General features: G+C 53.6%; 2 protein-coding genes across 9 annotated transcripts in view; one reads left to right on the forward strand and one right to left on the reverse strand.

Annotated features, from left to right (window-relative positions):
- Nucleotides 1–39: 39 nt before the first annotated feature.
- Nucleotides 40–3,053, forward strand: C16H17orf50 (chromosome 16 C17orf50 homolog). Of its 4 annotated transcripts, XM_077852241.1 has the most exons (3): nt 45–148; nt 1,936–2,278; nt 2,359–3,053. In XM_077852241.1, the coding sequence occupies exons 1-3, from the start codon at nt 136–138 to the stop codon at nt 2,585–2,587; spliced, it is 585 nt and encodes a 194-aa protein (XP_077708367.1). In that variant the 5' UTR covers nt 45–135; the 3' UTR covers nt 2,588–3,053. The 4 variants fall into 4 exon arrangements, 1 of the variants encoding a protein (XP_077708367.1); XR_013354230.1 differs by lacking the exon at nt 2,359–3,053 and having other exon boundaries at nt 40–845; nt 1,936–2,072; XR_013354228.1 differs by lacking the exon at nt 2,359–3,053 and having other exon boundaries at nt 40–1,322; nt 1,936–2,039.
- Nucleotides 3,054–3,850: 797 nt separating this feature from the next.
- The window catches only part of MMP28 (matrix metallopeptidase 28), a 34,422-nt gene continuing 16,546 nt past the window's right edge, over nt 3,851–21,726 (reverse strand). For all 5 annotated transcript variants that reach the window (XM_077852236.1, XM_077852233.1, XM_077852234.1 and 2 more), the window contains 7 exons: nt 15,490–15,569; nt 15,098–15,285; nt 9,808–10,032; nt 7,687–7,932; nt 6,376–6,525; nt 5,900–6,067; nt 3,851–4,846 (listed from right to left, as the gene is read on the reverse strand). In XM_077852236.1, coding sequence (XP_077708362.1) covers nt 4,452–4,846; nt 5,900–6,067; nt 6,376–6,525; nt 7,687–7,932; nt 9,808–10,032; nt 15,098–15,221 — 1,308 coding nt within the window. In that variant the 5' untranslated portion in view covers nt 15,222–15,285; nt 15,490–15,569 and the 3' untranslated portion in view covers nt 3,851–4,451. The remainder of the gene's footprint in view (nt 4,847–5,899; nt 6,068–6,375; nt 6,526–7,686; nt 7,933–9,807; nt 10,033–15,097; nt 15,286–15,489; nt 15,570–21,726) is intronic.

A 21,726-nucleotide genomic window follows, 5' to 3' on the forward strand; every position in this document is an offset into this window, starting at 1 on the left:
TAAGGGCAGGTAAAGTTCTAGCCCCACCCCCTGTGATCCAACAGAGGCCTGAGAGATCAAAGTTCTCTGCATTGTGGGAAGTGGCTCATTCCAGTCCCTGGTCAGGGGAAAGAGGGCAGCACAGCCTTGAAAGGAATGGATAAGCATGGTGAGTGGGGCTGGAGGCAGGGTGGGGACTGAGGACAGGACCATTGACTCGTGTCAGATGTGGATGCAAACCCGGTGTGGACCAGCTCACCCGTCACCATGGCAGCCTGAGGGCAGAAGTCGGGCCTCTCCTCAGTTACTTGTACAAGCCCTCTCCTCTCTTTCCTGAATATTCTGGACATCTGCTCATCTTCACCTGCAGCTGTTTGGACCTTTGTCTTCTCCGGCCAGGACCACAGTGGGTCTCCCTCTGTCCTGCGACAGACCATCCTGAGACACAACTCTGAGCACGTCCCTCCATCAGAATGTTCAGTGGCTCCCCACTCCTGAAAGACAAAATCCTAACTCCGTAGCCTGGCACCCAAAGTCCCAACCTTCCCTTCTAACTTCGTTTCCTAGTCCCATTTCTCCCGAAAATTTGCGGCATCCCTTTTCTGGCTGGGCGCTAAGTCTGGCCTTTCACAACCAAGAGGCTCCTTCGTGTGGTTTCCCAATGAAGGGTGCAGTGGACCCTGGATTTTCAGCATCAGCAACATCTTTGAAACAACCTTTTTGGAAAGGTTTCATAAATCTTGGATGAAATTCAGAGGCCCCTTGGTTACGTCCCTCGCCCCTACCTGAGGTGCCTGTGAAGATGAAGCGGCACAATGTATGAAGAGTTTAGCACAGTGACTGCATACCGTTGGTGCCCAGTACAAGTGAGCTGGAACACTAATTTCACCATTCTTTGTCCCCATCCTCTTTAAACGGGATGGGCAGGAAATGATAGGAATTCTCTTGACCTTTCCAGGGCAAACCACATTTGTGTCTTCGCTGCCCTCATCCCTCCTGCTTTTCCTTGGGAGTCTAGCTCTCCAGACACAGCAGAGAGCAGGACAGACACAAGGTGGTGCCAGGCGGGAGGTGGCCTAGGCGAGGCCAGGTTACTTTGCATGGCAGCCCAGGAACGTCCTGCCTGCCAGAACTCAAGTTTTGAGTTATGGAGTTTGTGCCATCCACGAAGACTCCAGCCGGAGGGACATTGGTGGCTGAAATGCAGCCGGCCATTGAGGTCAAGCCTGGAAGGAAGAAGAGACATCTTTTCCTAATTGGCTCACTCCTAGGGCAGCCTTTTCCTAACCGGTCTGCCCATGGTGGTGGTGATGGTGGTTGGTGTGTGTGTATGTGAGCCAGAGGTGGGTTTGCTCATCCGAGGTGCCTGCCACACAGCTGGGCTTCCTTCAGGCAAGACCCACGTTGCAGAAAACAAAATGCAAACTTCTCCCTACAAACCCGCTGTTTATCGACAGCCTACACAGAGCTCGGTCCCCCCCTCGAGCCAGTTAGAAGGAAGGTGGTGATGAGCCAGCCTAGGGGCTCCAGCTCCTGTTGCTCCATCTGGTTGGTTGCCCCCTGGAAGCCCCGGGCTGGGCGCTTGACGTCGCGGCGACCTGCTACCTGCCTCGCAGTCACCCTTGAGGTGGCCACTACTTTTTACAGATGGGGACACGGAGCTTGACAGAAGCGACGTGACTTGCCCCGAATCCTCCTGGAGGAAGAGTAGGAACCTGGGGAGCGGGGCCCAGCCCCGCAGGCCCTGTCTCACCCCCGGGAAATCCCGCACGCCCTGTAACCCTCGCTTTGGAATCCTGCTAGTCTGGTGCATCCCGCGCACGCTGTCCTTCAGGATGATTTTTTTGGGGGGGAGGGTGTGGCCGGGTTGTGGACAGCAGTCGGGGTACCCCGCTTTTCCCCGGGGGCGACGGGCCTGCGCTGACCTCCTGCCCCCACCTCCCGACCGCCCCGCAGGAGTGAAGACCCCCTTGTGGAAGAAGGAGCCGGCGGAGCCCCCGGCCACCGAAGCGGCGGCGGCCGCAGACGAGGGCTCGGAGGAAGAGGAGGAGGAGGAGGAGGAGGAGGAAGAGCAGACGGCGGCGCCGGGGCGGCGGGAGCAGAGCGCGGCGGAGGGCGAGGCGCGCGGCCGGGAGGCGGAGGGCGGCGAGGGCCGCGAGCGGGGCTCAGTGTCCTACTGCCCGCTGCGCCAGGAATCCAGCAGCCAGCAGGTGGCGCTGCTGCGGCGCGCGGACAGCGGCTTCTGGGGCTGGCTCGGCCCGTTAGCGCTGCTCGGCGGCCTGGGGGCCCCCGCCGACAGGTGAGGGCGCGCCCCGGGGCCGGGCCGGGCGGCGGGGAGGGCGGCCGCGCGCGGCCCTGAGCGTCCCCGGCCCCGCGCAGGAAGCGGAGCCTCCCGGAGCCGCCGTGCGTGCTGGAGACTCGGCGCCGGCGTCCGCGCGCCGGGGGCTGTGCGCGCTGCGAGATCCTTTTCTGCAGGAAGTGCAGGAACCTGCACAGCCACCCGGCCTACGTGGCGCACTGCATCCTGGAGCACCGCGATCTGCGTGAGGCGCGGGCTCCGGGGTGCGCGGGGGGCGCGGGGGGCGCGGGGGCCGGCGGGGGCCCCTGAGCGCCCCGCCCCGCTGCGAGCCTCTGTGCCCTCCGTCCTCGCCGGCCCAGCCTCCCCGCCACCTCCTCCTCTCCCCGGACGCGGCGCGCCCCCCAGCACCTTCCCCAGAACTGCCCCTTCCCGGACCGCCCTCCCTGCAGCGCCTCCGCCCAGCCCGCGAGCCGGCCGCGGTCGCCGTGGGCGTCGCCGCCTGTCGCCGAGCGCCCGCCCCAGGCTGGGCCCAACATCCCCTGGAGCTGTGTGCTGCCATTAGCGCTTCCAGAGGGCTCCCGTCCCCGCGGCACCCAGTGCCTACCGCCCACCTGGCTCGAGTCGCCTGGCACAGCCTCACAGTCCTCTGTCGGGTAGTTCAGGTCCTCTGGCCCGGTGGCAGAGGCATCGCCTAGAGAAACTAACCCCTGGGTTCGGTCACCGCCGGGAAACCTACCCCTGCCTCTCCAATCATTCAATAAACCTTGAATCAAAATGTCAGTGTCTCCAGGTGGAAGCCAGGTGGCTCCCAGGTGACCCCTTGAGGGTCCCAGATAAGGACCCTCCTTGCCCATCCCAGGGTTCAGGCCAGAGGGAAAAGAGCTGGCAGAGAGCCTCCTCCCTCCAGCTCCCCAGGCCAGGGTGGAACAAAGCACTTGCATCAAGGGCAGTCAACGGCCGTCCCCCCCTCCCCCGCCCTGCACAGAGAAGAAAGTGTAGGCCAGCGCCAGCAATGTCCGTGGGGAGCTGAGGGCTGAGTCTTGCCAGATCCTTCTCCCCTTCCCCTAGAAGCCTGGTCTTGCTGAGGTCAGTGTGTGCGCAAATGAGGCACTGGCAGGTGTGGAGGGGGCGGACAAGGGAACCAGATGCTCAAACGCCCAGACGGCTGAAGCAGAAGACAGAGAGGCTGGGGAGCGGGTTCCTTCTCCAGGAATCCCAGCTATTCTTGGCCAGCCAGCAGCTCCTGGAACGCTGCGTGTGTGGCCTGAAGAATGGGGCCATTGTGAGCACAGGGCCTCCCCCAGCCTGCAGGGACCCCAGCGCTTGCAGTGCCGCTCTGCATTGAGCCCGCCACCCTCGCCTCATCCTCTTCCTACCACCCATGGCTCTCTATCTAGCCTGGGGAGTGAGGGAGGGCAGGAACATTTTGCTTTTTCAGGCCACCTCTCCCCATCACAACTACTCACACATAGTCTGTGGTCTTGGCTTGGACAGAAAAGAGCGCGGTTCTGGCCTCTCCAGCATCCCTACCCCACCTGTTCTCACTGGAAACCATTCCAAGGAAGGCTGATGCCCGCCTCCAGGCCCACCAGCTGGGGGCACCGCTTTATTCCAGCCATCCCATCCCCCAAAGTCGAGCCCAGCAGGCCTGCATCAGTCTCCCTCTTGCTCTGGGTCCTGACCCTCCCACCCGAGAGGGGTCCTTGGAAACTCCTTGTACCCAACCCACACAAGCTTCCTGGAGGTGAGGCCTCACATTTGAAGAGACCCAATTCTCCAAGAACTGAGCCAGGAGGTTCTGAGGGGAAGGAGACAGTCTTGCAAAGCAGTCCCAACCTCTCCATCGAGCTTTAGATCCTCTCTGGCCGCCTGAGCTGTCACCTCATAGATAGGAAGTGCATCTTTAGCAGAAGAAACAAAATCCTCCAGGCTTGGGGTCCTTTGAGGAAGAGCCATTGGGGTTTGAGACCCTTTTTGGCTTCTCCTTGGATTGATCCCACAAAGATCAATGTCTTAAGAGCACAGAGACATTCTCCAGGGAACAAATGCAAACTTTCCTGCCTGGTCCTCTGCAGGGAGGCTCAGAAGCTTCCAACACAGATCCTGCCCCTGGGCCAGGGCACACATACTGGCCATGAGGGCACCAACAATTCAGTAAGAGGTGGGGGTGTCTTCAGAACAGGGCACCCTCCGAGTTGGCATGCCAGCAGCCCATCCAAGGCAGCTCTGCAGCCCAGCGGCCCCAGGCGGTCGCCTGCAGTTTGGCCTGGTCAAGGCGCCAGTAGCGGTCATCCCTGAAGAAGATGATGGAACCATCAGGCCGAGGCAGGGCGCCGTTGACCTCCTTGGGGACACCGCCCCAGTCCTGCAGGCCCCGGGGGTAGTAGGGCTCCACCTGCAGTCCATCTCTGGCCAGCACGTAGTAGCGGGCACCCTTGAAGAGAACAAGTCGGCCCAGAGGCGGGAAGAAGAGGGCTGCGTCGGGGTGGCGGGGCAGGCCCCCTGCCCGGCATAGCTGTGATGAACCCCACACTGGCTTGGGGCCCCGGAACCTCCAGCATCTGCTCCCTGTAGGGCATCGGAAGAGCCAGGGTGAGCTGGTGGCTTTCACCCTTTGGTCCTCCGCCTCCCCTCCTCCCTCCATACCTCTGCTCCCCCTCATGCTGGAGCCCAAGGTGGTTAGTAGTTGTGATAATCAAAATGGATCAGGGATCCCTGGGTGGCACAGCGGTTTGGCGCCTGCCTTTGGCCTAGGGCGCGATCCTGGAGACCCAGGATCGAATCCCACATCGGGCTCCCGGTGCATGGAGCCTGCTTCTCCCTCTGCCTGTGTCTCTGCCTCTCTCTCTCTCTCTCTCTCTGTGACTATCATAAATAAATAAAAATTAAAAAAAACAAAACAAAAAAACAAAATGGATCACACAGTGCTAATAATTGGTCCTAACCCCCTAAGGAGGGCCTGTGGCCTAGGTCTAGTGGCCTAGACCTCCAGCAGGTGTCAGTAGAGGGCAGACCGCCCGCAGGAACCCAGCCCCGGGAGGTGGGAAGCTGGCCCCTTCCCTGAATGGGCAGCGACGACAGCGAAGGCCAGTGGCCATCATTTCTACACATAGTTCTATGAGAGCAGGGATTTTTGTTTTGTTCACTACTGTATCCCAACACCTCCAACCGTGTCTAATGCACACAAGGCACTTAGTATTTGTTCGATGGATGAAACTACATACTCATACTGCATGCTCCTCAAACGTTATGTTGTTTAATCCTCCTTCCTCAACAAATCTGAGGGATTCTTTTCCCCATTCAAGAAATTCAAGCCCAAGTGAAAGGCCCGATCTCACACAACCAGGATTCTAAGGAACTAGGACTTTTTGGCTGATTGCAGAGCTCTGGAGTGGTCCTCTGCTTCCCTTCTAGACTCTTCTCTGCAGCTCTCCCACCCTTTCTCCCTGGGACAACCTCAACACTCATGCCTGGCATTCCATCACTGAAGGAACCTCCTGGTAAAATGCCCTGGGGTCACAGGTTCAAATTGGAATTGAGACTCCTCTCTTCCCTTCTGACCTTGACCAGAACACCTCCCTTCTCTAGGCTCTGTTTTCTCATCTGCCCCAGAGCTGGTACCTTTGAAGAAGTGGAAGTCCCCACTGTCCAGCGACACTGCAGCAGCCTCAATGTGGGGGGGCAGCCCAGCCCACCTTTCCTGTAGTGGGAGTGGCTCTGAGACATTGCCATCTGGGGCCACCTCCCAGAAGTGGCTTCCTTGAAAAATGTATAGTCGCTGTTGTCCATCTGTTCGGAGACAAGAGAATTGAGGAGTGACCATCAGCCTCTTGCCTTCCTTCCAGGGCAGGTGCTAGAACCAGCTTCCCAGACTGAGGAGAGAGGATGTAGCGTGCACAGGTGGGGCAGAGGGACAGCACACAGGAGGAAGCAGTGTTCTGATTGGCAAGGGCTTGCTACCCCGCAGAATGCCTGTGGCTTGGGATTTCTGGATTTTATTTTTTTTTATTCATAGCCCCACCTTGGATTCTAGCTCTGGAGACCCCTGGAGAAAGGGGAAGGAAAAAGGAAGTGAGGCAAAGGTGGGACCATCTTACCTACAGTGATGGCATCGAAGGAAGAGTGGCAGTATTTGGGACCCTGGATTTCGGGGCGCCTTCCCTGTGGCCTGTGGGGGTCCCAGGCCTCAAAGTCAGTGAACAGCTTTCCTGGGAGCTGGATGGCTACTGAGCCCCCCTGGGGCTTTCCTTCATGGGGAAGGAGAGAAAGGGAGAGAACACACACTGGTTGGGGCATGTGTTCAGGGTCTTAAGACCTCCCTTCTGGTTCCTTCCATCATTATCTGGTATGAGAGACAAGGAAGGAGGGGTGGGGGTTGAGGGCTAAGAGTTGTCCTTGGTTGTTGGTATTATTTACCATAGCACTAAACTGAAGTGCCCTCTCGCCTACAGAACAATCTGGGAAAGAGGACCCTACTGAGATAAAACCGGAGTGGGGGACCACACAAGGGTTTGGCATTAAGAAGAGCCAGAAGGTTCTCTTCCTTGAGTCCTGGGCAACACACATGTCATGCGGGCAGAGTTCAGGGGCCTGGGCTGTGATAGTTACAGCAATTATAAGAATTACATCACCATACTTTGAGAGTGAGGCAGAGTCCAAGAAGCTTAGAACGTGGCAGCAGCTCCTGCATCCTGCTCTGCAACTCTCTAGCTGCGTGACCTTGGACAAGTTATCTAACCCCTCGGAGCCCCGTCCTCCCCACTGTGGACAAAAAGCTGCTCTCCCCACGAGTGGGCTGCATGCTACGTGCCTGGCCCGCGGCATACACAGGAGATAGCAGCTGTTTGCCTGGGTTTCTTAGGCTACAGAGAAGCTCATACCCACTAGGGCAGCAGGCCTGGGAGGTCGGCGGGGCCCCACGTGTGAACCCCTCTCTCAGAAGGCGACACCGAGGGCTCTCAGAGGAAATGCTTTGCCCACGCGCACCTGCTTGTCAGGAGTGGCAGGCGGACTGAGCCCGGGCTGTGACCTGCCTGCGCACCGCCCTCGGAGGGCGCCCGCCCGCCCGCCAGCTGCGCGGCAGCCCTGGCCGGTGCATCCTGGGGGGCGGCGTGGGGGAGCCCTCGGCTGGCTCTACCTCGGGGCAGAGGCCCAGGCTCGGGGGGAAGCGGGCACCGGCGTCGGCCAGGGGGAGGCTGGCGGGGGAGCGAGCGGCGCAGGCCGGGGGCGGGGCCGGGGCGGGGCCGGGGGGCGGGGCCGGGGCGGGGCCTGGGTGTCGCGGCGGCGGCGGGACCGGCCGCACTCGGAGCGCGGGGAGGGCGGGGAGGGCGGGGCGCGGGCCCGGCGGCGGCGGAAGGTCGGGCGCGGGGCGGGCGCTGTCTCGGGACCGCGGGGGGCCCGGGGCTCACCATACAGGCCCTGCACGGCCAGCACGTCGTCCCAGCTGAGCAGCGCGTCGCGGCCCAGCCTCTTGTAGTAGGGCGCCATGAGCGCGCGCGGCGCGGGGGAGTGCGGCAGGCCGAGCGTGTGGCCGATCTCGTGCGCCAGCACCACGAACAGGTTGCGGCCGCGGCGGCGGCTCAGGGACCAGCGCTCGTCGCCGTCGAAGTGCGCTTCGCCCCGGCGGGGCAGGAAGGCGTGCGCCAGGGCGCCCCCTGCAGGCGGCGCGGAGGGTCAGGGGCAGCCAGGCCGGGAGGGCCCCGCGGCCCGCCCCCCGCCCCCCCTCCCTGCGCCCTCCCCGCGCCCTCCCCGCAGCCGGGGGCGCTGAGCCTCAGGGGTGGCTGTGGCTGTTTTCTGCCGCATAGTTTCCCTCCTAATGACCTGGGGCAGAGGCTGCAGTGGGGAGCACTGAACTGGAGACTAGCAGTGGGGTGTGGACGTCAGCCTGCTGAGCATCCTGGGGGGGCGGCTAACTGTCGGGGTTCCAATCCCGGTTTTACTATTCACTGCCTGTGTGGCCTTGGGCAAGTAGTGAATGCTGCCTAGGAATTATCTTCACAAAGATCTAGGGACAGGTATAGTGGTTACCCCAGAGGTGGGCACGATGGGACCTCCTGGATGTTGGTGATGGCGTTCCTCGATCTGGGTGCTGGGTGTGTTTGTGGGTATGTATGGCCTCTTTAATAAAAACTATATCTGTGTGCGTGTTCTTGCCGTCCTCTGCAGGGCTCTGCTGGGGGGTCTCCACTGCCTTGCTGTATTATGTGTGAGCAGAGGGAATGAACTGGATCAGTGATGTTCTAGCTTGTGGCATGCCCCACAGGGAGCTTATCCCATTGCACAGCTCCCAGGGCCCCATGCTTCATAATTTACTTCCTGCAGGGACAGGGGCCAGCAAACTGCACGGTGATAATGTTGGCCTAGAAGCCTGCTGAGGGCACTTCCAGCATAGCCTTCTTGGAGCCCAGGCCAATGGGGATTGACCACCATTAAAGGAGAGCGGCCTGGGGTGTGGGGAGTGAGCCACATGCCTCCTGTTTAGAATATGCCTCAGCTCCCCGAGCAATGTTAGCCCTTTCTGCTCACGTTTCACAGTAACCCTGGGAGACAGATGACAGGTTTCAGAGAGAGAGAGAGAACACTTGAACTCAAAAAAGACAAAGTACCTGCCCCAAATCAGAGATTTCTCCCAGTCCAGTGTTGTCTTAGCTGGGTGACTCTAGCTGGGTATGGGCATAAACATCTCACGTAGATATCATGGGTAAAGTGAGTTACATGCAAGAACACATGTGTGTTACATGCGGATTCTTGAAAACCTTAGATTTCTCACAGTCCTACCCTGGGTCCCAGCAGCAGCGCCTGGACTTGGGCTTTGCTTTGAGTGGACTTGATGGAAGGCAGAGGAGCACAAAGGAGGTGAGGGCCTAAATTCTCAGGCCACACAAAGGCTTGAGTTACCACCGTGAAGGGGTCCAATCAGGTGTCCTTCCCTCATTAGAGTGGAGGGTGGGGGGACGATGCACAGGTAACCCGCAGTCAGGTTCTGAAGGCCAATGTTGGGCGGAGTGGGAGGAGAGGAGTTTAGATCGGTGCCGTAAGCCTTTAGGCTAGGGGCAAACAGGGCAAGTGTCCGGGCTGAGGTGGGAATGTGAAGCACTTCTGGGGGGGAAGAGGGGACAGAAAGCCTCTTGCCTTGCAGCAGTGACTGTGGTAGTGGGTGTGGGGAGGGCAGGAGTGGGATGGCGGCAGCCTCTGGAACTTTCTAGGGTGGTGGTCTGGGAACATCCCCTCCTGGAGAACAGGAGAGGCACAGGCCTGTCTAGAGGCAGAGGATGGATGACGGGACCCCAGAAGGTTCTCCCAGAAGATCCTTGGGAATCTGCAATGTGCTTTCCATGCAGGACCTCATCTGGCTGTCCTTTCAGCCATGTGGCACATAACTGGGCAGGAACCATTGTTCCCATTCAGGAGACTGAGGGTTCTTTGAAGGAGGATACGGCTCGGCCCAGGCCCCATTGCCCGCCCCAGACTGCCTCTCCTGGTTGGGTTCCCCTGCTGCCATGTGGGAGAGAGAGCCTCTGTGTCGGCACCTGGGCCATCGAAGGCGTTGCCCAGCCCGTCGTTGTGGTCGCCCTGGAAGAAGGTGAGGCGGATGTCAGCAGGGACTGTGGCTGGGGCCTCCCAGAACTCCAGCGCCGAGACATTGCTCCACAGTTGGAAGGCGGCTCGCACGGCCCCACGGACTGCCGGCTCAGGGAGGTGCTGTGGCCAGTTCACCAGGCGGTAGGAGAGGTGCTGCTTGTACCACTTGCTGCCTGCCAGCCAGAGAGGCCACGTCAGTCACACTTCCCTGTGGAACCTGGGGCTGGTCCCCAAGGACCCCTGTGATGGGGGCTCGGCCCTCCTCTGGGGAGTCCCGGATGTGAAGGAGAAAGACACACAGCCCTGGCAACCCGGAAGAGCCCATTTGGTGGGGGAGACACTGCTCTCATGTTGATAGGACTACCCTTGTCCCAGAGAGTCCCCAGTCTAGTGGCTTGGTCTGGGGAGGTCCCTAGGGGAGATGTGACCTCTGCCCAGGAAAAGCCCCAGCCTGAAGGACTCTCCCAATCTGGGGTCTTCTTCCCCACAGCCTGGGCTGAGCCCAAAAACTGCTCTGCACCTCTTGCTGGCCGCAAACCCCTACCCCTGCCCACTATGTCAGGAGGTGGAGGAGAGAGGGGGCCAGCGGGGCCACGGCTTGGACCCATTCTCACTTCTCTCACCTCTCTACCCCCCACACCCGCCTGCCCCTCCCATTCCACTGCCGCAGGCCTGCTGCTGAGAAGCTACCAAGACCCATTTATTAGAGGTCTTTTCCTGACCCCTGGCCCTCCCCCTCACTTCCTCAGGGACTCTGGAGAGCTCCGAGGTGAAAACAAATAAGAACAAAGGGTGTGTTTTGTCACTCACTGAGACGGAGAGAAATTTTTCCATCTCTACTTAGTTACGAGTTTCTATTCCTTTGCCCAGAACTGCAATTCCTCCCTTGGATGTAAGACTCTTCTGGCCTCTCGCCCAAGCCTCAGGTCAACTGAGTCCCCTACAGCTCACCACACACCCTGTACCAGGGTGCTTAGAAGGTCCAGATCTGGAGTTTTTCATGGGGTATTTCTGAGCTTTCCAAGCTCAGCGGCTGAGATTGTGACTTCATGTGGAAGACTTACAGCTCAGACGCAGGCCTCTGAGGCTCCCTGGGGCGCAGGGAGCGCTTAGGAATCATGTTATCTTTGAGGTCTCAATTTCCTAAATGGACCAGAATTCTTGAACTGTGGGTGACAAGTAGGCAGGCCAGGCCAATGGGCACAGCCCTCTCTCTCTTTGGAGGAACAATTGAAGGTTCAGAGCGCCTGCCCTTTTGCCTCGGGGAAATACTTGCCTGAACCAGAACTAAGGTCCTGGAAGGTTAGCCATCTCCTTGTCCAACCTCTCTGCTCTATTCTGGGGGAATTGAGACCAGGGGGCAGTGACCTGCCCAGGGTCACAGAATGAGTGAGTAGCCGAGGTAGGCCCTGGGCCCAAGCCCTGACATCTGATCAGTGTGCTTTCTACTAGATGACGCAGGTAAGCAGGCGCACTTGCTAAGACTCCAGGCTTATATATTTGCCTAAACGTGGCTCCTCTGGGTCAAAACAGGGGCTCTGCATGAACTGAAATTCTCCAGATGGAAGGGAGGGTGGTAGAGAGTGGATAGAGGAGCTGAGTGCCCTTTCCCTCCCCCAGCCCCCATGGAAATGGGGGAGGGGAATGTCTTTTCTCCCACCCTGAGCCAAGCTCCATTCAAGGCAATGCTGCCTTCCCAGGCCTGTTTGGCCTGGCAGCCACCCAACCCCTCCCAGCCAGTGACCAACCCTCAGGGAGGGAAGAGGGAAGGATTCTTAGGAAGGGAGGGAGACAAGGAAGGGGGAGGGAAGGCCTGGGGTCCAGAGGTGACCTGGAGGGCTCTGGACTGGCTGGCGCTGGGCATTTCCACACCCTGTTGGGGGTGACTGACTCCCAGACTTTCCCCATCCACCTTCAAGCTTCTAGAAGTGTGAGGCAGCTCCTTCTGCCTCTTTGCATTAGAGGAGGGCCTCACCAATCTGGCAAGAAAGGGAGAGGGTGAGCACTTCTCTCACTTTGGCTAGGAAAGGTGACAGCTTGCAGGCCAAAAATCCTCTTTGAATCTGTGTGTGCATGCGTGTGTGTCTTTGGAAGAGGACGGAGAGGACAAATAAATACAGGACTGAGAGAAAATGGCTAATTTTCCTTGGGAGGGGTCGTTGGTGTGTCCTGCCATGAAGGAATGACCTCCCCACCACCCTAACCACCAGCCTGAGCCCTCTCTGTCCTCTTCCAGATTTATGTCCTTGGAGCAGGTTGGAGCAGGTTGGCCACCTCAGGCCCCCATCCTGAACTCTGGCCCAGGCAAGGCTGGATTCTGCAGTGACCTCTAGGCCACAGAAGGTGCACCTGCCAGTGCACCTCCCCAACCCACACACCCTTGCTCCAAAATCCAAAAGGGATGAGGGAAGGAAAAGGACATGGGGAGAAGTGGAGACCTCCCCGCTTGGGGAGGACCCTGAATCCTGACTTCTAGCAGGATTCAACACTGACTCCTAGCACTCCAACAATACTGTGTTGGAATCCCAGTACTTCTACTTGCAAACTTAGATAGCAATGTATGGAATCTCTTCAAACCTTAGTTTCCTTATTTGCAAAGTGTGGTTGGTAAGACTTAGTTGTGGCAAACATGAGATGGCAAATGAAGCAGCAATGTATAGCTGCCAGGCATGTGGTGGGTGCTCGGTAAATGCCCATTCCCTTCCTCTTTCTTTTCCACCCCGGATTCACTCCTGTACCCTTCACCCCTCCTCTCGAGCTCCGGGGACCAAGGGGAATTGAAAATCTCCCCAGCAGGCACTGAGGGGACCAGACACTTGGAATGAGGGTGCCAGATTTAGCAAATAAAAACATGGAGCACCTGGTTAAATTTGCACATCAGATAAACAACAAATAACTTTTTTAGTATAAAAGTGAGAATAAAACAATTATCTGTTATTCACCTGACATCCAAGTTTAACTGGACATCTTATATTTTGCCTGCCAACCCTACCCTGGAGCCCAGCTTCATCACTATAGCATTAACACACAGCATCAACAGTCACTGGCCTAGAAATCCATATCATTTTTAAAGCAGCCACCCGTGTCCTGGGGTTTTTCACATGTGGAATATCAGTCCTCCTGGGGTGAGAAGGCTTAGCCACATTCTGACTATGTGGCCCTGGGGAAAACATTTGGATAAGCTCTTTGTCCCTTCATTTGCCTATCTGTAAATGATAATGATGGTCCCTATCGCCTAAGGTTGTTAGAGGATCACACAAGTTAACCTATTTAGAACTGCACTTGGCACATCATAAATGCCCAGTAAGGGTTAACTATTAACAATACCTTTTCCAAAAAAAAAAAAAAAAAACACCTTTTCCTAACAATACCTTTCCTAAGGAAAGCACAGGAAGTGCCTGCCAAGCATATGTTCCTTTCTAGGGAACATCTTCCCACTCAGGGGGTAAAGGAAGTCAAGCTGCTGTAGTTCACGTTATGAACAAGAGGAAAAGTCTCCATCTCACCTGGTCACTGCTGTCTGGACCCAGCGGTCAGGGTCAGACAGTGATATGGGGCTAGGCTGGTGGAGCTAGGCTGGTAGGGCAGGGCTACCTGCCTGGGAGATGCCTTAGCTTGAATCTTTGTTACAAATGGATGCTCCAAATTGAACAGTGCCAAATGGGTTCCATCAGATATTCCCTTGAAAAGGCAGAAGAGGCAACCAGAAGGAAGTATCCTTGGTGCTCACGTTGTGCCCTGGATACCCAGGAGGCATCATCCCAGTTCTCTGGGAGATCACCTGTAACCTGGAAGTGCCACTGTTGAGACTGTGTCTGGGGCTACCCCACATTCCAGTACAAGCCCTTTCTCCTTGGTGATCAGGGGCCATCTCTACTTTGCAACCAGAAAGGGCCCATGTCTTAGATGAGGAAATGAGCAGTGACACACTGCTGAACCCAGAGCCCCAGCTTCAGGAATGCTGTTCCAGCTCACGCTGCACCCCTGTTCTACCTCCGCTGTCCAGAAACACAGTGGGATGTAGAACATGTTGACACCAAGGACTTCTCGACCACATAGCCTGGACCCCATCACTGCCATCCTCCAGGAGTTGAGGGGAACCACTCACAACTTCCTTAGCTAAGAAATAAAAACGACCTATAAATTTCATGTTCTGTGCATAATGGATATTGTCGGTGGAGGTAGATAATGCAAATTAAAAGAGGCAACGGTCCAAAGTGTTCGTAGTAAACTTGATTATAGATGAAGATTTGACTCAACAACCCTATCTTCTTAGAAATCCTAAAAACTGCAAAAAATTGGTCAGAGAAAATGAGACTTAGCGCAAAGAAGATGCAAAAATTACACACAGTAAAACCTGTTATTGATGAAGAATTGACAGAAGAATCAAATCTTCATAAATCTTAGGTCTGTATCATTTGGCCCTGGAAGATTGGACCTGGACGAAAAAGGAGGAAGAGGAGGAGAAGGAAAGATAAAACCAAAACTACAAAAAGAGAATCACAACGGCAGAAATTGTGATGTGATGTGATAAAATAAGCAGTAGTGAAATGTCCAGAGTAGGCAAATCCATAGAAACAGAAAGCGGATTGGTAGTTGTCAGGGGCTGGGGGGAGGGGGCACAGAGGGGGAGAGCAGGGAGAGTGATCCGCTAAGGAGCCTGGGGTTTCTTTCGGAGGTGATGAACATACTCTGGAATTAGATTGTGGTAATGGTTGCACAATTCTGAGAATGTACTAAGAACCACTAAGTTGCACACTTCCAATGGGTAAATTTTATGACATGTGAATTATATTTCAATAAGGCTGTTCAAAATGTGCTTTGGACAAAGTAAAACTGATTGATAAATTGTATCTTTGTTGAATAATCCTTATGAAAAAAAGAATGGATTCTGATGAAAACAACTTTAGGAGAATGTAAACAAAATGTTGGCAACAGTTTAACTGCCCTGCATAACAACCTGATCAAGGAATGAAGTGGGCTTGATGGGGCTTGCTCTGGAAAATATTTGCATAATGAAAATTCATCCATGTAGGTATAATTCTGATTTAAATGTCTGTGTTCACAAAGATGGTCCTCCACTTGAGGGGTCCTGTTCACCCACTGTTCTCCCGTCTCGGGCCCTTAGGGAGGAGATTACTGACAAAGCCCAGTCTGAGGCTGGGCTGGTTTTTTCTCTGGCCACAGGGCTTCTGGTTGTTGGCAGTCCCAGCTTAGCTAGATTTCGACAGGGCTCACCTTGCTTTGCAAAGCGTTTCTTACGCCTCATTTTGGCCCGGCCTCCAGCAAACAGGGCACTGATCCTCTTGTTCCAGGCCGCCTGGCTGTCTGTGTCTGCCACCCCACAGCGGGGCCGCGTCATCTGGCGCAGGGTGACAGGGTCTAGCACACCGCTGATGGGCAGCTGAGATACCCACTGGAACTCCCTGTCAGGAGGAATTGAGATAAAGGACCACAGTGTATGTGTGTGGGGGGGAGTGGTGGTGAGGGCAAGGAGCTTCCCTGGAGACAGCAGGAGAGGGAGGGAACATGGACACAGGTGGGGAGGTCAGCCTTCCACGAAGAGGGAGGGGGTGACCGAAGCTTTGCTCTCCTGCACCCCCAAGCCCCCCCACATCCCTCTGTCCTACCTGATGGCATTGCTAAATCTTGCGGAGGTGAGGTCTTTGGGGACCTGCTCATTGAGATATCCGTACTTCTCCAGGAATGCCTGAGGGAGAGAGGAGCGTCAGCCTTCCCACGCATCCTTTCCCCTCCCGTGGTCTCCAAGCATCTGTGGCACATACATCATGCCCTGTCTTAACCTTTGTCCCAATGAGGTCTATAAGCTATAGGAAAAGGAGTCCCGGGATAAAGGCAGGAGGACATAGACTCTGTGCCAGGTGACCACTGACTACCTTTTTGGTCTTGAGTAAGTCACTCAATATTTCTAAATCCTAGCTTTCTTAATTCTCAAACTGGCCGAGCAATCCCTACCTAGAATATTTCCCGGCATGGTCGGGGATCTAGCAGGGCATGCTGGATGAGTTAGGGGCTTGGGAGTCACACCAGGCTGGGCTTAAATCTCAGTTAGCAAGCTACTTCTCTAAACCATAGCATTCTTATCTGTAAAAGGGGCTTAGAAATAGTATACAGCCTACAGGTTTTTTTGGTGAGGCTTGATCACAACTGTGAATACAAAGCACTTAACACAGTGCCTGTCACCTATGAGGGGCTCAATACAGAGCAGCTATTATAAATATAAATATGCACTGTTGAAATGCTTCAGCTCTGCTCCTGAACATCTCACCTGTCTAGGGAGTTGCCCTGTATTGGTCAGAAGTCGGGCTGGTCACCTGCAGACTCTGCCATGCCTGGCTTGGGAATTAATTATCTAATTCTGGCTTCTTCCTAAATGATTCACCTCCCTCAAAATGCAGATATATTTAAGGCCCTACAAACAACAGATGTACTTGCCTTCAACTCTATGGTTTGTATACAAACTTGGCTCCTTATAAAAGTAGTTTTTTGTGGAGGGGGAACACCTGGGTGGCTCAGTGGGTTAAGCATCTGCCTTTGGCTCAGATATTGATCTCAGAGTCCTGGGATTGACTGCTCAGCAGGGAGTCTGCTTCTCCATCTTCCTCTGCCTCCCCACCCGCTATTCACCCTCCTTCCACCCTCTACTCATGCTCTTGCTCTCTTTGTCTCAGATAAATAAATAAAATCTTTAAAAAATAGTGTTAATGAGGTGCCTAGGTGGCTCATTTGGTTAAGTGTCTGACCTTGGCTCAGGTCATGATCTCAGGGTTCTAGGATGGAGCCCTGAGTAGGGCTCCCTGCTCAGTGGGGAGCCTGCTTCTCCCTCTCCATCTATCCTTCCCCCTGCTCATGCTCTCTCTGTCTTTCTTTCTCAAATAAATAAATAAAATCTTTAAAAATAAATAAATAAATAAATAAATAAATAAATAAATAAATAAATAAATAAATAAATAAAAATAGTGTTAAAGAAGAATAGTTTTGACGTGAACCTGGCTGGCTCAGTAGGAGGAGCATGGGGCTCTTGATCTCAGGGTTGTGAGTTCGAGCCCCACATTGGGTATAGAGATTACTTAAATAAATAAATAAATCTTAAAAAGAGAAAAGTATTTTTTTAATTTTTAAAATTTTTTGTTAAAATTTTTTTTTCAATATTTTAGGGAAAAGTAATTTTTTAATTAGAAACCTGCAACTTCCTCTTTTCATTGACTCATTTGTTAATTCATACAATGACCTAGGCACATGGCCAGGTGCAATGACCAAGATTTGTGGCTACAGACAGATAATCGAAACACAGATAACAAGTAAAGGAGGCAGTTTTGGTGCGATAAAGAAAAGAAACTGGGTGTTGTGGTTGAGAATAACTTAAAGAGAAACTTTTCATCAGAGGTCAGGGAAGGACCCTCTGAAGAGCTGGTATGTGATGTGTGTCACAAAGAATGAGAAGTAACTGGCCATACAGTGAGGTGGGAAAGTGTGTTCCAGGCAGAGGAGCAGCAAACGCAGAGCCCTGGGCTAGGAACGATGTGGATGTGCCTAAGGAACAGAAGGAAAGCTTGAGCACAGTGAGTGTAAAGTAGCAGGACATGCGAGAAGCCACAGAGAGAGAGGCAGGACTGTCACCCAGGGTAGGAAATGGGGGTATTATTTTAGTCCTGATGGTGGGTTAATTGTGAGGACTGAAAGAAAGAGAGAAATCCAGAATGGCTCCTCCATGTTTGCCTTGGATGGTGATTCTAGAAACTATATGAGGAAACCAGAGGGGTAGCAGATAGGGGTGGATGTGAATAAGAAAAACACTGTGATGTCAAGTGGCACTAGTCACATGATCCTGGAGCTCAAGGAAGAAACCAGAATATTTCAGCATGTAGATAGATGATGGGATGGCCGTGGACCTGGATGTGATCCCCTGAGGAAATGAGTATAACTGGAGAACATCTCATGGCCCAAGTGTCTGTTGGCCGCTGCCTGCCATCACACACCTGGAAGCTGCTCTCTCCGTGACCACGTGTTTGGAGGCCAGTGGCGGGGGAGAAGTATGTGACTCATCGTCCTTACCTATCACCAGCCCTGCCCTTCAGAGAACATGGTGCACTTGGCTCCCTGCTTGCCTTTATCACTGAAAAAGCCTCATCAATGGAATAAAAGAAACGTCACCTCAGCTGCTTAATTCTTGTTTTTCAAAGATTTTATTTATTTATTCATGAGAGACAGAGAGAGAGAGGCAGAGACACAGGCAGAGGGAAAAGCAGGCTTCATGCAGGGAGCCCAAGACGGGACTCGATCCTGGGACTCCAGGATCACGCCCTGGGCTGAAGGCAGGCACTAAACCGCTGAGCCACCCAGGGATCCCCTTGGCTGCTTGATTCTTATAGACACACATCATCTCTTTATTTTTAGCCTTCCTTGCTGTGCTATCTATATGGAAGTAATTCTGTTTTCTTTGTTCTCTTACACACTTCTCTTTGCTGTATCTTTTTTTTCTTTTTTTAAGATTTTCACTTATTTATTTGACACAGAGAGACAGAGAGCACAAGCAGGGGTAACAGCAGAAGGAGAGGCAGAAGTAGGCTCCCCACTGAGCAAAGAGCCCGATGTGGGGCTCCGTCCCAGGACTCTGAGATCAGGACCTGAACTGAAGGTAGACGCTTAACATACTGAGCCACCTGGGTGCCCTCTTTGCTATATTTCTTAAATCAACTCCAATCACAGCTGTTGCCTCCAGGAAAGGCACAAATGAAGAAGAAAAGTAGACACTAAGAGCCAGCATGGGCAAGCTCCTAAGCCTTTGTAAGTATCCTGCCTCAGCTTTGTGAATTTCATTATATTCGCCTTCAGCTCTTCTCAATAAAGCCATTTTCCATAAGGAACCCTTATTCTAGACCACAGAACACTTCCCAAGTCCATTTCATTATTCTTCTACACTAATTTATTTGTATTTCAATACTATTTTCTTTTTTCCCTTTCCAAATGGACACTATTTTGGGATGCATAATGGATTAAAGGAGTTCTAGTGGCTTAATCTGGAAGATTATTTATTGTCCAAAATAGTGTGGCATCATGGAATTAGCCATAGGGCTTGGAATCAAGAATCTGTTCCCAACCTTGACTCTGGGTGGCCAGGGACAAATTACTTAGCATCTCTGAGCTTTCCATTTCTTTACCCACAATGTGAAGAAAACAATACACCACAGGGTTCTCAGAAAGATTATATAAAGCAATGTGGGGATCCCTGGGTGGCGCAGCGGTTTGGCGCCTGCCTTTGGCCCAGGGCGCAATCCTGGAGACCCGGGATCAAATCCCACGTTGGGCTCCCGGTGCATGGAGCCTGCTTCTCCCTCTGCCTGTGTCTCTGCCTCTCTCTCTCTCTCTCTCTCTCATTCTCTGTGTGACTATCATAAATAAATAAATAAATAAAATTAAAGTTAAAAAAAAAGCAATGTGTAGCTAGCATACATAGTAAATACTTGATAAACCGTTGATCTAGTTGATTTACGTTAGTAGAAAAATAAATGGACTTTCCGAACACAACCTGTCTATAAGATGGGAACTGCTCTGAATAAGGCAGTTCCAGCTCTGCTCTCAATATAGGTGCTCTAGCTTAGACTTGCCTCACCCCAGCCAGGTACCTGGTTCTCTTCTTTGCCTCCTCCCTTCCCTTAGTGGGGATGGATAGAATGGCTTTCTAAAGGAAGTTGGGAAATCAATGTCCCCTTCAAAGGAGGTTTGCTGAGTGACTTGGAAGAGACCCGGTCACAGGCTAACAGGCTGGCACTCCCTGTGCTCCTCCCCCCAAACCCACCCAGCCCTTATCAGAAAGTTGGCTCCGGTTCTGGAACTATGAAGCCTTGGACAGAGCAGAAGGGAGGGGATATTGACTAGCGGCGTCTCCTGTTTCCTGGCTGGGCTGCCATGCCTGATACTTTGGCAGGCAAAGTGGAGTGGAGGGCAGGATGAGGGTGGAGGCCTTTATTAGGGGTCCATCAGAGGGGGAAATCCTGGACCTCTCTTCCTGACTGGCCTCTGGCACACTGTGGGTTGCAAGGCAGAGCTGAATTCCCAGGAGGCAGTGTGAGCACATGACCAGCCAAGAGATACCGAAAGAATGAGAAAAATAAAGTTTAAGAATTTGACATTTTATATTTCCATAAAAGCACTGAAGTATTTTTTAAAAAGATTTTATTTATTCGTTTGAGAGAGAGAGAGCAAGCACAAGCAGTGGGGAGTGAGGGGCAGAGGGAGAGGAGAACAAGCAGACTCCCCACTGAATAGGTAGCCCCACATGGGTTTCCATCCTAGGGGTTTGGGATCATGACCTGAGCCGAAGGCAGATGCTCAATGGACTGAGCCACCCAGGCACCCTGCATCGAAGTACTATAATTGCAATGACCAGAACATAAGGATTCCCTTACACTTATTTCATTTTTAATGATCATTAATATTTTAATATGAACATTTAAAAATTACATATAGGAAGGGGGCCCTTCATATCCTCAGTGCTGAGCGCTCTAAAGTTCTGCTCAGAGGTGGCAGCTCCACCTCACTGGCTGAGGAGGAGGCACAATTGAGACATCCTCTGCTCCTGCAGCTGTCCCTAACCTTCTTCTAGAAGCCCACTTGCCACACCTCAGTTTTCCCCTGCAAAGGCGATAAAAGTGCCCTGTCTGCATGGGAGAAGAAAGAGCAGGGGTGTGGGGCAGGTGACAGTGTGGTAAAGGGATCCCAGAAAAAGACAAAGGACTAGGAGGTAGAGCTCCTGTTTCCATTCCAGCTCGACCATGAACATCTTGGAGAAGTCATTTCCCTTCCAGGCTGTAGCTTCCCTAGGGTTTGTCCTATGTTCTCTTAGGTATCCCCTGAGGTCCACTTGGGGTCACTTCCATCCTCCTGCATGGGAGCTGTGTCTGGCTTCTCCTCTCTGCCTTGCAGTTCCAAACACCAGGTTTTCTCTTTGCCCTGTTCTCCACTCATCCTCTCTCCTGTGAAGCCCAAGGCTTAAGCTGAGAGGAGAGGAAGCTAGAGGAGCATGCATCTTCTGTGATTCACCCTGCTTAGGTCTAAAAGCTTGTGACAACCTGCCTCATCCACTTGGTCAGGACTCGGGGCACTTCCCTGGGGAGTCGCCTCTGAAAAGTCCTGGGAGTGGTTGTGGTGTTTGAGTAGAATGAAAACGATTCTCCCTGGGACCCAGAAGGCTGAGTGGACTCAGGACTCTGGAGGTTCTAGTCCTGTGTCTGTCCTGACTTGCCATGGGAGGGTACGCAGAGCCCAGCCCATTTAGTGCCCTAGGGATGAGGAAATTCTGGCCATTTCTGAGCAGGGCAAGACTAGGAATGAGGTATAGCAAAGTGAATTGAGGCCTGAGTCACTGGCCTGGCAGGGCAAGAGCACTGGGCTGTGTCTTGAATTTTATTCCTGTGCTACTAAGAACTGTGTGTCCTTAGGCAAGTTCTGGGCCTCTCTGGGCCTCCTTTTCTTTTCTTTTCTTTTCTTTTCTTTTCTTTTCTTTTCTTTTCTTTTCTTTTTTCTTTTTTTTTTTAATTTTATTTATTTATTTGAGAGAGACAGACAGAGAGAGAGCAAGTATGAGTGGTGGGAGGGGCAGAAGGAGGAGAAGCCGACTCCCCACTGAGCAAGGACCTGATGACTATATCCCAGGACCCTGAGATCATGACCTGAACCCAAGGCAGATGCTTAGCCAACTTAGCCACCCAAGTACACCTGGACCTCCATTTTTTCTATAAAATGAGAGGGTTGGTTTGGGCTAAAATGTACTCCAGCTTCATCTATTATCATGGACTTGCCTCTGCAACTGATTAGCTGTGTGAACTATGACGAAGTTACCGAAC

Source organism: Canis aureus, chromosome 16 (genome assembly GCF_053574225.1).
Source record: "Canis aureus isolate CA01 chromosome 16, VMU_Caureus_v.1.0, whole genome shotgun sequence".
Lineage (NCBI taxonomy): Eukaryota > Metazoa > Chordata > Mammalia > Carnivora > Canidae > Canis > Canis aureus.

Excerpts from the sequence above, each read along its gene's own strand:
- C16H17orf50 (XM_077852241.1), top strand. Across the intron at positions 2,279-2,358 it reads CTGGGGGCCCCCGCCGACAG|GAAGCGGAGCCTCCCGGAGC; the intron begins GTGAGGGCGCGC and ends GGCCCCGCGCAG.